Genomic DNA, 17,542 nt, shown 5'->3' on the forward strand with positions numbered 1-17,542 from the left:
TTTTTTCCATTTTTTTTTCTTATTAATCCTGTTAAAATGCATTTACAGTAAAGTGGTTCTTAGCAAAATGTACCACCCACAGAAAGCCTAATTAGTGGCGGAAAAAAACAAGATATAGATCAATAAATTGTGATAAGCAGTGATAGTTATTAGCGAATGAATGGGAGGTGAAAATTGCTCCGATGCATAAGGTGAAAAATCCCCGCGGGCTGAAATGGTTAATACTGTAAAACTGTTGACAGTTATTTTTCAGCTATTTTTGGTACTGTTTCAATTGCAGAGCACTGAAAAGTTATTTTAAAGTGAACCCGAGGTAAAAAAAAAAAAAAATAAACTGATGAGATAAACAATTATATTTATCCTCCTACTCCTAAAATTACTTTAAGAATCCCAGGGTTTTCCTTTATATTGAAAGGGGTTATGTAAGGGCTTCCTGTGGATAAAAACTGACACTTACCTGGGGCTTCTATCAGCCCCCTGTAGCTGTTATGTTCCACGCCATCCTCCTCCGATCATGCGTTCCCTGCCGCTGGCACCGGGCATTATTCGTCTATCATAGCCGAATAATGCGCGCTGCCGTTCGTCATCGGAAGCTTACTGCGCAGGCGCATTGCGAAGGTTTCTTGTACTGCCCCTGCGCAGTAAGCTTCTGATGACGCGGGCGAGAGCGAACAGGCCACAGCCGCGCAGCCGCAGTTGGACGGCGCGCCTCGCTACACCAGGGCCGGCGGCGGGGAACTGCGGATCGGAAGACGACGGCGTGGGACATTACTGCTACAAGGGGCTGATAGAAGCCCCAGGTAAGTGGCGGTTTTTATTCACCGGAAGCCCCTACAGGATCCCTTTAACCTTCCTGGCGGTATGGACGAGCTCAGCTCGTCCATTGCCGCCGAGTCTGATATCTCTGGCCCTGCTGGGCCGATTTCCACCAAATAAACTGTGCCACACGCAGCTAGCACTTTGCTAGCTGCGTGTGGTCTTCGATCGCCGCCGCTCAGCGGTGATCCGCTGCGTGCAGCGGCGGAAGAGGTCCCGAGCCCAGCACTGCCTGGCCCGAACACTTTCGGGCAGCGCAAAGGGCTGGATCGGCGTGGTCTGACATCAGCTGACATCCATGACGTCATCCCGATCGTCGCCATGGCGACGGGGTAAGCCTAACAAGAAAACCCGCTCTCCGCAGGATTTGGCAGCATGAAAAAATAAAAAGACGACGAAAAAACCTCTTCCGCCGCCACCCTGGCAATTTAAATAGAACGCCAGGGTGGTTAAACATTCACAAAGTCAGTTGAGGCAAGATTCACAGTAGGATGTTGCGTTATGATGCAACATTAAGGTCTCAACACAACATTACAACGCAATGCACAAAAAAGTCGCATCGCAGCTTAACACTGTTATCGTTGCATACAGTAGAGCATATAGGCAATGAAAAGTATGCTTCCCTGTATCTGTAAACGTCTGCGTTAAGAGGTAACGCACTGCTGAAGTTCGTCACACTAAACACAACAACGTCGCACTGTAACCGTCGCATAGGGTTAACATTGCAGTAACCTGCGTTTTGCGACTTTATTACCGCAGGACAATAATGTTCCACTGTGAATCTAGCCTGAATGTTTTACTGTCTCTAATCACTGGCAGCCTATTAAGTGTCCCAGAGTTAGAAAAGTGTCAGTAGTTCAAGTATTTTATTGCTCCCTGCCCTCAGAAGTTGTATTCTGCCAGGAAAACTTTTATGGTTGTAACTTGCTTATCAGTGATGTTTAATATATTCCTGACAAGGTACCAACAAGAAAGCTGTCACTTCCATCCCTAGCTCTTGGCAAATGAAAGGGATGAGCACTGAAAGGTAAAAATCGCTCTTGTCCGTTAGGGTAAAAACCGATTTGGGAGGAAGTGGTTAAAGGAATCGTCAGGCAAAAAAAAAAAGTTTCACTTACCTGGGGCTTCTACCAGCTCCATGCAGCCAATATTGTGCCTTCGTAGTCACTCACTGCTGCTCCGGTCCCCTGCCACCAGCTAGTTTCGTTTTTGCCGACCTCGGGGTTTGGGGGCCGCCATGCATACATTTGCACGCATTCCCACTGGTGCATGAACCGTAACACACATTTTTATGTCTTAGTTACTTACTTACTTACTTACGCGTTGCACCACTAATGTGTAAAAATGTATGTGTTAATGTTCATGCACCAGCGGTAATGCGTGCAAATGTATGCGTGGTGGCCCCCCAACCCCGAGGTCGGCAAAAACTAAACTAGCTGGCGGCAGGGGACCGGAGCAGCAGTGAGCGACTACGAGGGCACAGGATGGCTGCATGGGGCTGGTAGAAGCTCCAGGTAAGTGAAACTCATTTTATTTTTTTGTTGCCTGACAATTCCTTTAAGCCTTGTTTAAAAAAAAAAAAAAATCCGTTTTACTCACCGGGGTCTTCTACCAGCCCCCTGCAGCCGTCCTGTGCCCTCGCAGTCACTCGCAGATCCTCCTGTCCCACGCCACAGGTAGTTTCATTGTCGTCCGACAGGCTCGCTGCACCGGTGCAGGCCAGGCCACGTGTCTCCTTCGCGTTCCCGACCACAATAGCATCCTGCGCATGTGCAGGTTGAGGACGGGGCCGCGAAGAAGACTATGCATGGCCAGGCCTGTCAGGGAAACGAAACTAGCTGGCGGCGGGTGACCGGAGCAGCAGTGAGTGACTGAGAGGGCACGGGATGGCTGCAGGGGGCTGGTAGAAGCCCCAGGTTAGTAAAACAGTTTTTTTTATTGCAGGCTTGTTTAAGGCAATCCTCTTACAACCTCACTAGCATCTCCCAGTGATAACCCTACGGATGTCACTTCTGAAATCATTCCATTCTAAATAAACTGTATACGATATACATCTGGGGATATGAATAACTAATAGTGTATTAACACTAGATTTCCTATCATGCCTCATCGAGCTGAGCTCGGGGTATATCGCGCAGGAGGATTTCTCAGGCCCTGGTGGGCCGATTTGCATAATTTTTTTTTGTTACATGCACCTAGCACTTTGCTAGCTGCATGTAACTTCCGCTCTCCGCCGCTACCCGCCGTGCCACGCAGCCCCGCCCCCTCCCCGACACCTTGCGCAGCCTGACCAATCAGTGCCAGGCAGCGCTGAGGGGTGGATCGCAACTCCCTCTGACGTCATGACGTCATCCCGCCCCGTCGCCATGGCGACCGGGGAAGCCCAGCAGGAAATCCCATTCTGAACGGGATTTCCTGCTTACTCTGATCGCCGAAGGCGATCGGAGTGGGTGGGGGGATGCCGCTGCGCTGCAGCTATCATGTAGCGAGCCCTGGGCTCGCTACACGATTTAAAATATTAAAAATTAAAAAAAATAGTGCTGCGCCACTTCCTGGGCGATATAATTGTATCGCCCAGAGGGTTAAGTTATGTCTGCATACTAGATTTTTTTTTTCTGTGATCATCACAGATGTGCACAGGTGTCTGTGAAAATCCTTGACCGTCCTTTCAGGAGATCCTGATCACCACATGACCACAATTATGGGTAGTTTGTAGTTACTGAAGCTGAGCTCCTCCCATCCCTTCAACATGCCACACAAAACAATATTTTAATGTAATAATCCACGTTTGTACATAGCTTTAGTTTGCAATGATCTGCTTCTAGACATTCATGTCTTTTTTTTCCCTCTTTCTCTGCTTTTCACCACACATTTGGATGAAGATGACAGCTGGTTGGATATTTCTCCAGAAAAGCTGGAGCAGATATTACAAGATGCTGCATGTTCAAAAGAAACTGTTCCTTCTTCATCATCAGATGGTGACCAGAATTACAACCTGTCTGAAGTAACAGACAGTATGAAGGCTTTCATATCAAAGGTGTCTTCACATGAAGGAGCAGAGGTGCCCTGGTATGTGTGTGTGTGTGCAGATGTCCATTAGCCCTTGCATTCTGTGCAGTGGGAAAGTTGGATTTAGGAATCAATCTGCACTGAAGATGTACAATACAGTATCTTGCACAATACACCCGTTTTCTGATGTTTCCTATGCAGTGAGATTGGTAAAACTTACACATAGATTCACTTACTTACACCTATTCACAATTAGCCTAAAGACATTTAAGTCACTTCATAATCTGGGCCCTGGATACATGAAAGAAATGTTGCAGCTGTGTAGCAATCCCTGCAATCTCAGATCCACAGGTTTTAATAATCTAGTCATACCCCGAGTCCACCTGAAAACTTTTGGTCCTAGAGCCTTCTGTCATGCTGCCCCTACATTTATGGAACGCCTTACCTCAGCAGATCAGGACAGCTCCATCTCTGGACGTGTTTAAATCCAGACTGAAAACCCACCTGTTCAGTTTGGCATTTGCAGAAATATAATTCTTGTTGTGTTAATACTTCATCCAACTACCAATTACTGAATCTAAAAGAGCCTAAGTGCTTTGAGTCCTATGGGAGAAAAGCGCTATAGAAATGTTATTGTTATAGATGCGGCAGTACAACGAAAGGCTTCTGTGAGATATGCAAGGTTAAATTTACTCATTTGCAATCCAAATGTGGTGGACCTTTACTTTTGGATGCAAATGAGCTTGGATGCAAAAGTGTCTTTTCACTTTCTCCAGGAGAAACTATCTTCACTGGGCCAGCTCTTTACATTTGAAGTACTTTTAGCAAACTCATATGCTTGTGATTACTCTTGTGTTTGCCCTTCAGCAGCTTTTCAAGTGCCCCACTACAACAGCTGCTTAGCAGCTACTGAGACGAGAGTGATTACTCCAGGTGCCGCATACGCATCCTCAGCATAACCAGAATCTGCTGGTCTCTCCTTCCTCTGTAATAGTTGTCATTGCAGTGACTCTAGTGAAAAGAGGAACAAAAGGATGTTAGAAATTTTACTGCTTGCTTTGTGTTTTTGGGCATAATTAGTGATCTTTAGGGCAGATTAAGAAAAGCAAGGAAAATGTTAGCAGATAACTGTAGAAAAAGGAAAGTTGGAAAATATTCTCAGGCCAAAGATTTGGGACTTGTCGCTCTGAGCAACTGTTGTTTCATTTCTGCAACTATTTGCTCTAATTTTTCTTGCACCAGTGTTGATAAATCTGCCCCTCTGTTCTGAATTTCTGGTTAGGTTGTTAGACTGATTTTCAAAATTGCCGCAATTGCCAATACAGTGCTCTCTTTTTTTCATAATAATCCAGGTTTCCATCTGAGGCGCCAATCACATTTGATGTTGACTCATTTACAAGCGCTTTAGAAAAAATCCTAGGTGAGTTTTCCGCAGTTGTGTTGTATTTGTTTGCTGATGACACTTGTCACACAGGTTAATTTCAGGTAGGCATTGTGTAAATGCCAGTTTATGTAACATGCAGTTTACCACACTTTTGTAAATTTACCCCATGGATCTTTTAAAAAATTCAGGTAGTCTTTTATTAACGAGAAAGGCACTGTAGGTCTGTACTTAAAGGAAACCTGAAGTGAGAAGTATATGGAGGCTGCCATATTTAATCCCCATTTAAACATTGCCAAATGCCTGGCAGCCTTGCTGGTCTATTTGGCTGCAGTGAATGGTGAATCACACCAGAAACAAGCATGCAGCTAATCTTGTCAGATCTGACAATAATATCAAACACCCAATCTGCACATGCTTGTTCAGGGTATATGTCTTAAAGTATTGGAGGCAGAGGATTATCAGGATAGTCAACTGGTATTGTTGAAAAGGAAATAAATATGGCAGCCTCCAAAAACCTTTTTAACCTGTCGCTTCAGGTTCCCTTTAAGCTGAATTTGTATGCAAGTTGGGACACTGAGCCTCCAGTGTCACCCTCTATCCCTTGTGCCTACCCTGTGCATCACCACTGTCCCCCTCTGTGACTCCTCCAGCCACAGCTGTCCCCTCTTTGACACACCACAAACCTCTCAATTCAGGTGTCCTTTAATGATGATAGTCGAATGTTAAAAGCAAAGTTACATTTTTCTTGTATGCCTTCAGTGAATGCATATCTCAAAAACACAGCGCAATCTGTTTTTGCTGTGCAGAGAAATACAAAGCGGTCTTTTTCTTCTTGTAACAAACAAAATCTTCCATTAAGAGATGTTTTGTTTCTATCTTGTATTTTCAAGCACCATTACAGTTATGTTCCATTTATGTATTCATGATTAGGGCCAAGTCCAGAAGAGCTGGACTCTGATGATCTAGAGTCTGAGGAGGAGTTTGATCTTCTAGACAGTGATGAAGATGAAGAAGAAGATGATGAAGATCCGTCGCTTGGTGCTGATTCGCTGGGAAGTTTGCGCTCCTACATGGATATCATGGACAAAGAACTGGCACATACACACATTGCCAAGAGTTTCACCAAGAAGAAAAGTGAGGTACGGTTATGAAGTTTACTACACAAATCACTATTTCAGTCCATTATTTCAAAGACTGTGTTCTTAACTACTTAAGGACCGAGCTAATTGAAGTCTACGCCCTGTTTTGGTGGTCACCTGGCTGGGAGGGGAGATTTCAATTAGCCGCCGCTGCGCGCATCCGCCGCTTACGTTGCTCCCGCCGATCTCGCCGCTTAATCCCTGCCGTCTGTCACCGCAGCTCACTGGCTCTGCCTGTCTCTATGACGGCAGAGTTCCTGGCAGCCGGTCAGGAGCCAATTTCATGATTGCGCCATTTCTGTACCAGCAGTCTCTGGTCCTTGAGGGGGCAGAGACCGCTGGTACTTAAGTGATTAAAGCACGCCTGAATGGAGCGGAATGGATGATGTATTCATTTCCTTTTAAACAATACAAATTTCCTTGATGTCCTGCTGAACCCCAGCCTCTAATACTTTTAACCATAGACCCTGAACAAGCATGCAAATCAGGCGCTGTCAGTGAAGTCCGACAAGATTAGCTGCATGCTTGTTTCTGGTGTAATTCAGACACTACTTCAGATGAAGAGATCAGCAGGGCTGCCAGGAAACTGGTATTGTTTAAAAGTAAATAAATATGACAGCCTCCATATGCCTCTCACTTCTGGTTCCCTTTAAGTCAGTATCCACAGACAAGAGGATTCTAAACATCCAGTGCCTGGGAAATATTAGAATGAATGCAGAATTAAAGGGTACACAGATAACACCACCAGACCTATGTAAAAGTGGACCAGTGCATGACTGCAGTTTGCTAAAATGACCACACTGCTTTAGTTCAGTATCTGAAGGAACACAATTGTTAACCCAGCGAGATCATACATTCATAACATTTTGGTTCCATGTTATAAACTGCCATGATGCTCGAGGACAGCTTTTAATGGTCTTTAACCACTTTGGTAACAGCAGTCTCTGCCCCCTTAAGGACCAGAGACTGCTGGCATAGTAAAACACCGCCTTCTGACGAATCACAGCACATACCTGTAGCTCTCCCCGGTCACGACGCTGCCACATCGCCGCAGGCTCCTCTCTCTGCTGTCTCTATGACGGCAGAGTGCAGACAGCCGGTCAGGAGCCACTTTGATTGGCTCCTGACGCTGTCTATCAGTAGGAGCCAATGTGTTTGGCTCTCTGTGATCACGCGGTCAGGAGCCAATGAAAGCGGCTCCTGACCTGCTTACAGAGCTCCGCCGTCTTATAGACAGCAGAGCAAGCGAATTGCGGCGAATGCAGAGCGGCAAGATTGGCAGTAAAGGCGGGGACGCGTGATTCATTGCGACGTTGAATCTATGTCCAGTCAGAGCCGCAGCACAACCTGCTGAATGTAGATTCATACTGCGTCGGTCCGGAACCAGTTAAAGTGACGTATGGCAACCCTACTTAGAACTTGCTTTATCTTTGCTGTAGTTTTCCTAAAAAGAAACTAATAGAGGCCATTAAACCTCTGCAGCTGTTAAACACTTTTAAGATAGCAGGGCAGAGCTGAAAAGTTCTGAAGATCATTATGTATATGTTTGGGATATGAATGATTACTCACTGTGTGTTTCATAATGGTTATCATCAACTTTCCCTGTAGACCGGAATCTCCCACTGCTCTATGAAAATATGTTGTGGGGAGAAGGAAGTGTAGTGCTGGTAGAGGTCAGTTGGAGGGAAATGTAGACTTCTTTGGTTGGAAGCACCAGTATGAAATGTGTATAGTAACCCATGGGTCTGTAGCTAGACCACTGACTGTTGTGTAATTAGTAGAAATCTGAGAGAACTGACAGGTTTTGGACTAGCCCATCTCCTCATAGGGTATTCTCAGGCTTTTCTTTATTTTCAGAAGCAATTAGTGAACGGCAGTTGCTCAGTCCAACTGCTAGAATAGTGTGCCAATGGGTAAAAGGAGAGGCCAGCATCTTTATACAGATCCTTCAGGGAATGCTTTCGTTAAGAACAATTTAAATACTGAGAATCCCCATAAAGAGACGGACTAGTCAAAAACCTGTCAGTTCCATCAGACTTCTACCAACTACTATAAATGACAGCAACATAGCACAAAAGTAATTTATGGGTCATTTTACTCTGGAAGAAACCACCTACTTACCGTATTTTCCGGACTATACGATGCTCCGGACTATAAGACGCTAGGTGTGTCATATATTCCAGAGCATCGTATAGTCCGGAAAATACGGTAAGTAGGACAAAAACCAAGGGAAAAAAATAATATACTAAGCCTGGTGCGTCCATGCTGCAGGGACGTCTTATAGACTTTTCCTCCACAATATTATGTCTCCCTTGTGCCTTCCTTGTTCTTCTTGTGCCCCTGTGTTCTCCTCTGTCCCTCTGCTGCCTTTGTGTCCCCTGTCCCCCTTGTGTCCCGTGTCTCCCTGTGCCCTCTGGTGTCTTCCTGTGTCCTCTGACCCCATGTCATCTGTCCCCCTTCCTCTGTCTCCAATGTCCTGTTTCCTCCATGTCCAGTGTCTGCTATCCCTGTCCACAGTGTTCCAGTGTCTGCATGTCCCCCTGTATATCAGTGTCTGGTGTCCCCCGTGTCCAACCTGTCCTAGTGTCTGCGTGTCCCCGTGTATTAAATACGTTCACGCAGCTGCAGCTATCGTCAGGCTGTCCTGTCTCCTGTCTTAAATACATTTGTTTGTTTGCAATGTCCCCGCCTGCGCCTGTGCAGTAGAGACCCACTGACGTTATGTACACCACGTGACTTACGCCGTGGAGCACACAGGAAGCCGACCCGGAAGCCGACTGGCGAGGTCTGCTTCTTCACCGCTGGATGCTGGGAGGGAGAGGAGCTGCTACGGGGGCACAGATCGACTGCCATGAGCTGGAGGAATCCCCAGGTAAGTGGATTTTTTTGTTTTAATTTCCAGCGCGGATCTTCCCTTTAAGATAAGGGTAGAGCGCGGTGATAAAAGCAGGGCCAGCCTGAGGAAAGCTGCATGTACGGTATGTTGTGCGAACTTCCAGTTGCAGTAGTACCCGGGGACATTGCGAAGAAAAAAATGTATTTAAGACAGGACAGCCTGAGGATAGCTGCAGCTGCGTGAATGTATTTAATACACCAGGGACACGCAGACACTAGGACAGGCAGGACACGGGAAAGGAGGCGCAGGTCCCGATATGTACTATTCGGACTATAAGACGCACTGACTTTTTCCCCCCACTTTTGGGGAAGAAAAAGCGCGTCTTATAGTCCAAAACATACGGTATTTGTATGTGTTTACATACATGTACAGTATAATCCCTTTATAGTAAACCCCAAGGAACCAGGAAAAGTATTTCTCTACATCAGAATTGGTTATACATTGTATATCTATACAGATGCATTTGCTGGGACCGGAGGACTGAGTTTACTATGTCAGAGTTTACTATATTGAGATTCTATTGTATTTTAAATCTTACAATTTTTTGTGATAGAGGTCCTTTAATAAAGTACTGAATGCATGTTAGTAGCAGAAGTTGAAATGTTCAGAGCTAGATTCATGCATAAGGAAAGTCACTATGGCTTTTGATAATCGCAGAATGATCCTCAGCATAAATCCATGTTTACTTCCATACAGCAAACAACATCTCAGTCTGAGCCACAGGAAAGTGCAAATAGCGGCTCTGAAGAAGAAGCTGGACCTGAAGACTCAAGTTTGGCACCTATAGATGTGGACTTGAATCTGGTGGCCAATATCCTGGAGTCATACAGTTCACAGTCTGGACTTGCTGGTCCAGCTTCTAATTTATTACAGAGTATGGGGATACACCTACCCGAAAACACTGACCTGGACACGTCTGATAATACGGCAAGGCACTGATATACAGTGCAGACTAGTGTTTGCTTATTTCCTGTCCTCCTTCAATTATCTAATGTTTTTAAAGCCCATCTAATCCCAGATAAAAAAATACACATTATGATTTGTGATGACTGATTGAGTGGTAGCCCGCAGTGCTCACCATTCCCTGCTTTTTTTTTTATTTCTGGAGGTAGTGAGGTGTGGAGCCTTCTACCCCTGCCAGCCATTTGTCCACCTTCAGAGTTAGAACCACAGTGCTGCTATCTAGTTCTGGTGGTCATAGCTTCTATACGTGAGGACGCAACTTTGCTGCCCTAGCATTTGTGAGACTAGGAGCTGGCACTGCTAGATGTAGCTGGAGGTACTGCAGTCCTAGCTCAAAACATAGATGGACACATCATGGGGAAGAGATATCACATCACCTACAGAAAACAGCAGCGGTTATAGATAGATGGACACATGTCTTAGAGAAAAGATTACACACCCCATCACCTACCAAAAACAGCGGTGAATATTGGTGAGCATTGCAGGCTAATTATTGGGAAGCCTGCACTAGCCCTGTAGTGGAATATTCTATTTAGTAGGGTTTTAAAGGAAGCAAAATAAAAAATAGGCAGATACTCACCTATGGAGAGGGCTGGCTCTGGATCTCAGAGCCATTCCTGTCTTCTCTCTGTGTCCTTGTTCCGGTGCTGTCACCGGTTTGAATTTGCCACCTCCGGGAGCCCTCGGAAGGATTGGGAAGAACTTGTGTCCCCGATTTCTTCCAAAGACTTTAGAAACACTCAGGAACACAAGTGCTTCTAAAGCCTTCTGAAGGCCCCAGGGGTGGAGGCAATGGAACAAGGGGACCGAGCAAGGATCGGGAGTTAACTGGATGCATCCAGTATGATGACTCTAGGAGCAAAAAGGAAATTATATACCATGCTGGGTATAGATGTTTTTGAGAAGTAAAGTGTGTGGACTATGTCCTATAAGTTGCATGTTTCTTTTTTCATATTTTCAAGATATGTTTTGTAAATTATAAATAATTATAAAGTCATGAAAGTCATTGTAAGAACCTCCTATTTAAGCGTTTCTTCTTTTTGTATTTTGGATTGTGTAGGAAAGTATAAATCCCCTGTAAGTTTTGTATTGCTGTCTGTGTCATAGATGGAGACAATTTTGCCCTCCTTCTTCTCCTCATGACCGTTGGTACTGAGGCAAGAGCATGAGCTGGATCTCATGCATTTTTCAGAGTTTTTTTTAAAACAGGAATAAGGAATAAAACTCCTGTGGAGTCGCCTGTCTTAGCGATAACTGAAGTGGTACTTCCTTTTCCAAAAGGGAGATTTCCTATCACTCCCTATCATTTCTCTGAACCAGGACGTGAGCGGATATATCCCCAGCAAAAAACAGAAACAATAAAAATGACTGACCCCAGTATGCCTGTTCAGAAAGCATTGTATCATTTATCTGTAAATAAAGAGCTTGACGTATGGCAATCAGCCAACATATTAAAACCAGACACAATTGTACAATTTTCCTCCCAGTTGATTACCATTGCTCAGTCTCCACAGGGAAACCACTTCTGGCAATGCAAGTGAGCGTGCACAATAGGTTTCAGCTACTGCTGTATTGGAGCAAGTCAAAGAATGTCCAACATGTTTTGGGCAGAGCCCTTCTGCAGGTGCACCTGAGCACATGCACCAGTGAGCCTTGGGTGCCCATGGCCGTGTTGTTGAAGCACTTTGAAGGGTACAAGGAACCACCCTCAAAACCCATTTTTTGAGATGCTCTGACCCATCTGGCCATGACAGTTTGACCTTGTAAAAGATGCTTACGCTGCCTGATTTGACTACTTTCAACACATTACTTTCATAAACAGACCATTTACTAGAGATGGTTAATAATATGCTAATAATAATTTTGGCTTGTGTGCTGCAAATTGTGTGCCGCTTGGTACTGGGCCAATCAAAAGCACTTCCTGACGATTTCAAGCTAAACACAATATGCATTATATTTGCATGTGTTAGTATTATTAGCATTTTCTGTTTTCTAATCCATCCCACCTGTTGACAAGTCTATTACCATTGTATAAATAATGCTATCCACTTCACCTGTCACTGTTTTTGTATGTTGTGACTGGTCAGTGTATGCAGCACAATTATTCTATCCCCAAACCTACTACATAGTAGATTGTCAAGCTAAGACATTTTATTTCAAGGAAAATGGAAATGAGAGATATGGGGAAACAATTACTAACTTTTGTTTTGAATACTGCTTATTCAGCTGTTGTGCTCATTGTTTGCTTCTAGAATTCTAGAATTAATTACTGTGAATAAAGCCTCATACACACTGTTCCTGGCAGGGATTGGAACACAATCCATCGAAATGACAGTTCATGGCAGCAGCTATACAGACACACCCCTAGCCTGTAGGCATTCTGCCACTGCGGAGGGCTGCTGAGGGGCAATGTGAGGCACACGATAGAGGGGGGTGGAGCGAAGAAGAGAACAATATTTTAGGGCAGTGTTCAGGCAAGATGATCCAGCATGCAGGTTCTCTTGCCAAAGTATCAGGGCTGCCGTACCTGCTCTAGATTCTCACCTGGGGCAGTCTTAAGCAGCTATCCCGGCCACGTTTAATCTAAAGAACATACAATCCTTAAAGCGGACCAGAGATGAAGCACCCTCATGTATTTTACCATATATATCAATGCGAACATGACAGTAAACACATAGGCCTGGTGCACACCAGAGGAGTTTTTCTGAGCGTTTTGAGTTTTTAAATCTGCTGCTAATGTTATCCTATGTGTCTGTGCACACCGGAGCAATGAGGTTTTGTAAAAAAAAAAACAGCATTACATTGGTAAGAGCTTTTGAAACCTCTAAAAGCTCTTCCCAATGTAATGCTATGGGTTTTTTTTACAAAACCTCATTGCTCCAGTGTGCACAGACACATAGGATAACATTAGCAGCAGATTTAAAAACTCAAAACGCGCAGAAAAACTCCTCTGGTGTGCACCAGGCCATACTCTGCTTTTTGTTTCATTCTTCACTGGTTAGTCTGCCTGTTATCAGCTCTGATAAGAATCCCCGACTGAGCATTCAGTCTAGCTTTGCCCCAGAATGATTATAGCTGAGTCAGTCTTCTGTGATGTCTTTTCAAACCCCCTTGTGGCTCTGCTTTCCTGCTACGAGTATACATAGCGGGAAATAGCCAGGAGTGGGCGGGCTTGGGCTTGAAAAGACATCACAGAAGACTGACTCAGCTAAAATCATTCCGGGGCAGAGCTTAGCACATGTTGTTTGACACCTGCATGAATCTTACTTATGTCTCCCAAACCTGCCCTTAGTAATTCTTGTACTGCAGGTGACCTCCCATATACACAGTGGAGTCATTGTGTCAGAGGCATGATACAGCTTCCCTGTTTGGCTATCCAGAAACATGCACTGTAGGTGGATGTTCCGTTTCTTCTGCATGATTTTGTCTATAGGCAAAATTGGGTAGGGCTGAACTGCATGATAAAGCAATGCACAATCACTTAATGAATTGCAAGACTTAATGAAGTTTTTGACTGGCTGTTTCACCATGAAACCAAATGTCACTTCCACTTATTGCTTTATTATAACATGATATTCTGCCACCAGACCGGTTATTAGATGGATCGGATCCCTCTTTGATTATTGTCTGCTCACACACTGCACATCAGTTTCCGCAAGCCCCCCCCCCCCCCCCCCCCCAAAAGTGTTAATGCGTGTAAGTGACTAAGTGACATTGCCACATGTGTGGGTGCCACATGGTACAGGCATTTGGGGTGACTCTGAACACCCCAGAGGAGGCTGGGACTCACAGCAGCATGAGAGATGAGCCTTCAGCACTGCACATGTGCAAGGTGGGGGGGGGCACAAATACACTTGGGACACGGGCTGGGGGTCTGCTGGCCATCACGATATAGAATGCCTTTACCACCAAGCACCTGATCGTGCTCTTGCAACCAAGATTTCCCATCATTCCTGATAGAGCCTGTTGACCAATTTTTGTCCAGAATTAAATCGAAAGATGAATCAGGTGGCCATAGTGCTATACCGATTCTGCTTCAATCCAGTAAAATTATCAGATTGAAAAGGTTGATCAGTCAAGTGATGTATGGGCCACCTTAGCCTCTAGGAGATATTGACCATATATTGCTGGAATTGAGGAAAAGTTTAGAAAACTGTTTTAAGCTGTAATATCTGCATTTAATTATTGATGTGATGGCACTAAAGATACAGTACATACACACCTGTCGCCCAAAATGATCTTTAGAGATCTTTTGGATGGCACTTTTGGTATGATCACTGTACAAACACACATTTGGCTCCTGGCTGAAAAGTATATACTGCTCTATAGATGGAAGTGCTATACTGCATGAATTTCCTTCAGTCTTCAGGTCTTACTTACTGCAGGGAACTATAGGCATCAAGGGACAGAGATCTGACTGGGGAGGGTTGCAAAGTCAAGGTCCCCTTTACACTTTCTAGGCAATACAATCATCCAAGGAAAATCTAAAGTGTGCACATGGCTTAAAGGATACCACAGCTGAATAAACAGATAACTCCAGTGTGTGACCTCCTCCTGCCCCCTCCGTCTGCCGCCGTTCGTGCACTATTCATGCCGGTGTCCCGGCGACTTGCTTGACCCTTGACCTGGACATATTTCTTCACTTGTGGCCGGCGCATAGCGATCGGCTCAGAAGCACACTGTCCTCTCCGTCTAATCTGGTCTGCGTGTGCGCTCCATTACACCAAGCGCCACATGCTAATCATGTGACGCTTGGTGTAATGGAGCGCACACGCAGCCCAGATTAGACGGAGAGGACAGCGTGCTTCTGAGCCGATCGCTATGCGCCGGCCACAAGTGAAGAGGGAAGAAATATGTCCAGGTCGAGCAAGTCGCCGGGACACCGGCATGAATCGTGCACGAACGGCGGCAGATGGAGGGGGCAGGAGGAGGTCACAGTATGTACTTTTAACCCCCCACACACTGGAGTTATCGGTTTATTCAGCTGTGGTATCCTTTAACCACTTGAGGACCACAGTGCTAAACCCCCTAAAGACTAGGCCATTTTTACTGAAATGGGCCACTGCAGCTTTAAAGCCAAGCTGCAGGGCTGCACAACACACCACACAACTGATTTCACCCCCCCCCCCCCCCCCCCACCCTCCCGGCCAGCCTATCACTACCGATTGCTCTCTTGTGCCCTAGGGGGGCAGCTGTGTCACACGGCTGTCCCCATTACAGCGCTGCTGTAGATCACAGCGCTGTACCATGTTAAAAGACGGCGGTTTCGCCATTTAACAGTCTCCGAGCGGCGATCGCTGCTGGGCGGAGCTCTGCCTACCAAGCAGGAGATGCACATGCAGCCTGTGCGCGATCTCCTGCAGTAGCCGGCCCCAGTTGGAGTTAGGCGGTCCTGGGGCTGATGCCGCAGTCACGCCCATTGGCGCGATCCGGTCTTGTGGTAGTTAAGTTGTTAATATGTAATAGGATGATCCTGTAGCCAGGGAAAAGGGATGCAGAGTCTCCAGTCAGCTAGGTCAACAGAGAAATGTTATACCTAGCTGCCATCAGCAGTCATAGCCAGTCTACAAAATGCCTCATAGATTTCTGAACATTTCTTGTTCCGCATGGCATACAAGTAAGAAATAACTCCAGAATCATATCTGGAAGTTTTTAATGTTTCATAGTAGAATGATTTCTTTTTTTTTATAAATATATTTTTATAACACAATAAATCTTGAAAATATGTCTACCTGTGTTGTGTTGCTTTTATCCACTGTCATTTATTGTCTCTACTTTTCCAAATCCCCCTTCTGCATAGCAGTGCTTGCTGACTTCATATTCGTTACTGCCAATTGAAAACCTGCAATGTACCCTATGGACATTGTACCCTATTCCTGAATTTATATCTTGTCCAACAGCTGTGAACTGCAAGATGCTACACAATAGGTGGAATATCTTCCATTGTGTTTGGATGACCAGGCGTCACTGACCTGGAACATGAGCAGTAACAGACATCACAAGCTGAACGTTTGTGTTTGTACCAGCATTGACTCACTAAACAGAAAGACAAAGGATAAAGGTCATGTAGATAGCAATATTCATATTTTATCATATTTATAGCATCCCAGGTACACTTTAAGGCCTAGAGGGAGGAGCAGCAACAAGGACTGCTGCAGGGCAATGTCTGTAGTCAAGGTTACAACAAACCACTTAGGTGAGTCAGCTAATCTATGCCAACCCCAAGGCTGAAACAGCTGTTTTCAATGAAGATGGCCTTCAAACCAGCATTACTCATTATTTATTTTAATGAGTGACAACAGGAAACATGACAGCATAGCTCTAGTGGAAGTAAAACTTCAAAAATGCTCTAGAGAAGATTCACTCCATCTGCTGTGAAGTCACTGGACTCACTAAGAAAGAACTAGGGATGCTCAGTGAGATGCACAAGAAACACTCTCCTCGCCACTTCAGGTCTATAGCTTCAGACTTGGATGCCGGTGCCAAACCCTTTCAGAAATACCACTCCTGCACACCAGAAGACTTAATGAAAACGGAGACGGCACACGTGGTTCAACAGAAAACCTGTATTAGCAGCATACAGAGGTACGGGACATGTTTTTCGGGCATTGCCCTTCCTCAGGTTGTGTGCCTTTGTATGTTGCTAATAAAGATTTTCTGTTGAGCCACGTGTGTGCTGTCTCCATTTTATTGAAGAAATGCTAAATACAAATAATTCTGTGATGATGCAGGATTATGCAGCTTGAAAATGGACTAATCAAATTCTACCATTGCTGGTTTCAAGCTGCACAAAATCTAATACATAATTTGCATATTCCTGCATTACCTGGAGAAAATATGTCATCTTAAAGCCAATTAATTCTGTTTAGATTTAAAGATTCTTCCACTGCCATATTGTTCAGACCACAAAAAGCTCCTGACTATAAGACTTATCTAAAAAAAAAAATCAGGAGAAAAATATACTAAGCCCGTTGCTTCCATGGTGCAGGAGCATCTTGTGCATCTTCATCCCCCCCCAATTATTATGGCCCCCTTGTGCCTTATGTCCCACTTTATACCTCTGGATGCACTGACTTTTTCTCCCCACTTTTAGGCTTCTTTCCCACTAAGACATTGCGTTAGATGCCACGTTAAGGTCGCATAACGTGCCCCTGACGCAACGCATAGTGGGGTTGAAGCTGGACGTTACATTGAGCTGCGTTAAGCAGCTCTTCATGCGTCCTGTGATGCGTACTCTTGGACGCATGTGGCATCACGTGTTCTTACCAGCCAATCGCCGCACAGAGCGGCCGCTCTTATTATTATTATTATTTAGTATTTATATAGCGCCGACAT

The 17,542-nt window shown here is 45.0% G+C and overlaps 1 protein-coding gene across 1 annotated transcript in view; it reads left to right on the forward strand.

Moving 5' to 3' along the window:
* The window catches only part of ECD (ecdysoneless cell cycle regulator), a 37,749-nt gene extending 24,774 nt beyond the window's left edge, over positions 1–12,975 (forward strand). The window contains exons 11-14 of the mRNA XM_068257637.1: positions 3,699–3,885; positions 5,178–5,245; positions 6,140–6,348; positions 9,941–12,975. Coding sequence (XP_068113738.1) covers positions 3,699–3,885; positions 5,178–5,245; positions 6,140–6,348; positions 9,941–10,183 — 707 coding nt within the window. The 3' untranslated portion in view covers positions 10,184–12,975. The remainder of the gene's footprint in view (positions 1–3,698; positions 3,886–5,177; positions 5,246–6,139; positions 6,349–9,940) is intronic.
* Positions 12,976–17,542: the final 4,567 nt, after the last annotated feature.

This window comes from Hyperolius riggenbachi, chromosome 10 (assembly GCF_040937935.1).
Source record: "Hyperolius riggenbachi isolate aHypRig1 chromosome 10, aHypRig1.pri, whole genome shotgun sequence".
In the NCBI taxonomy this organism is placed as follows: Eukaryota; Metazoa; Chordata; class Amphibia; order Anura; family Hyperoliidae; genus Hyperolius; species Hyperolius riggenbachi.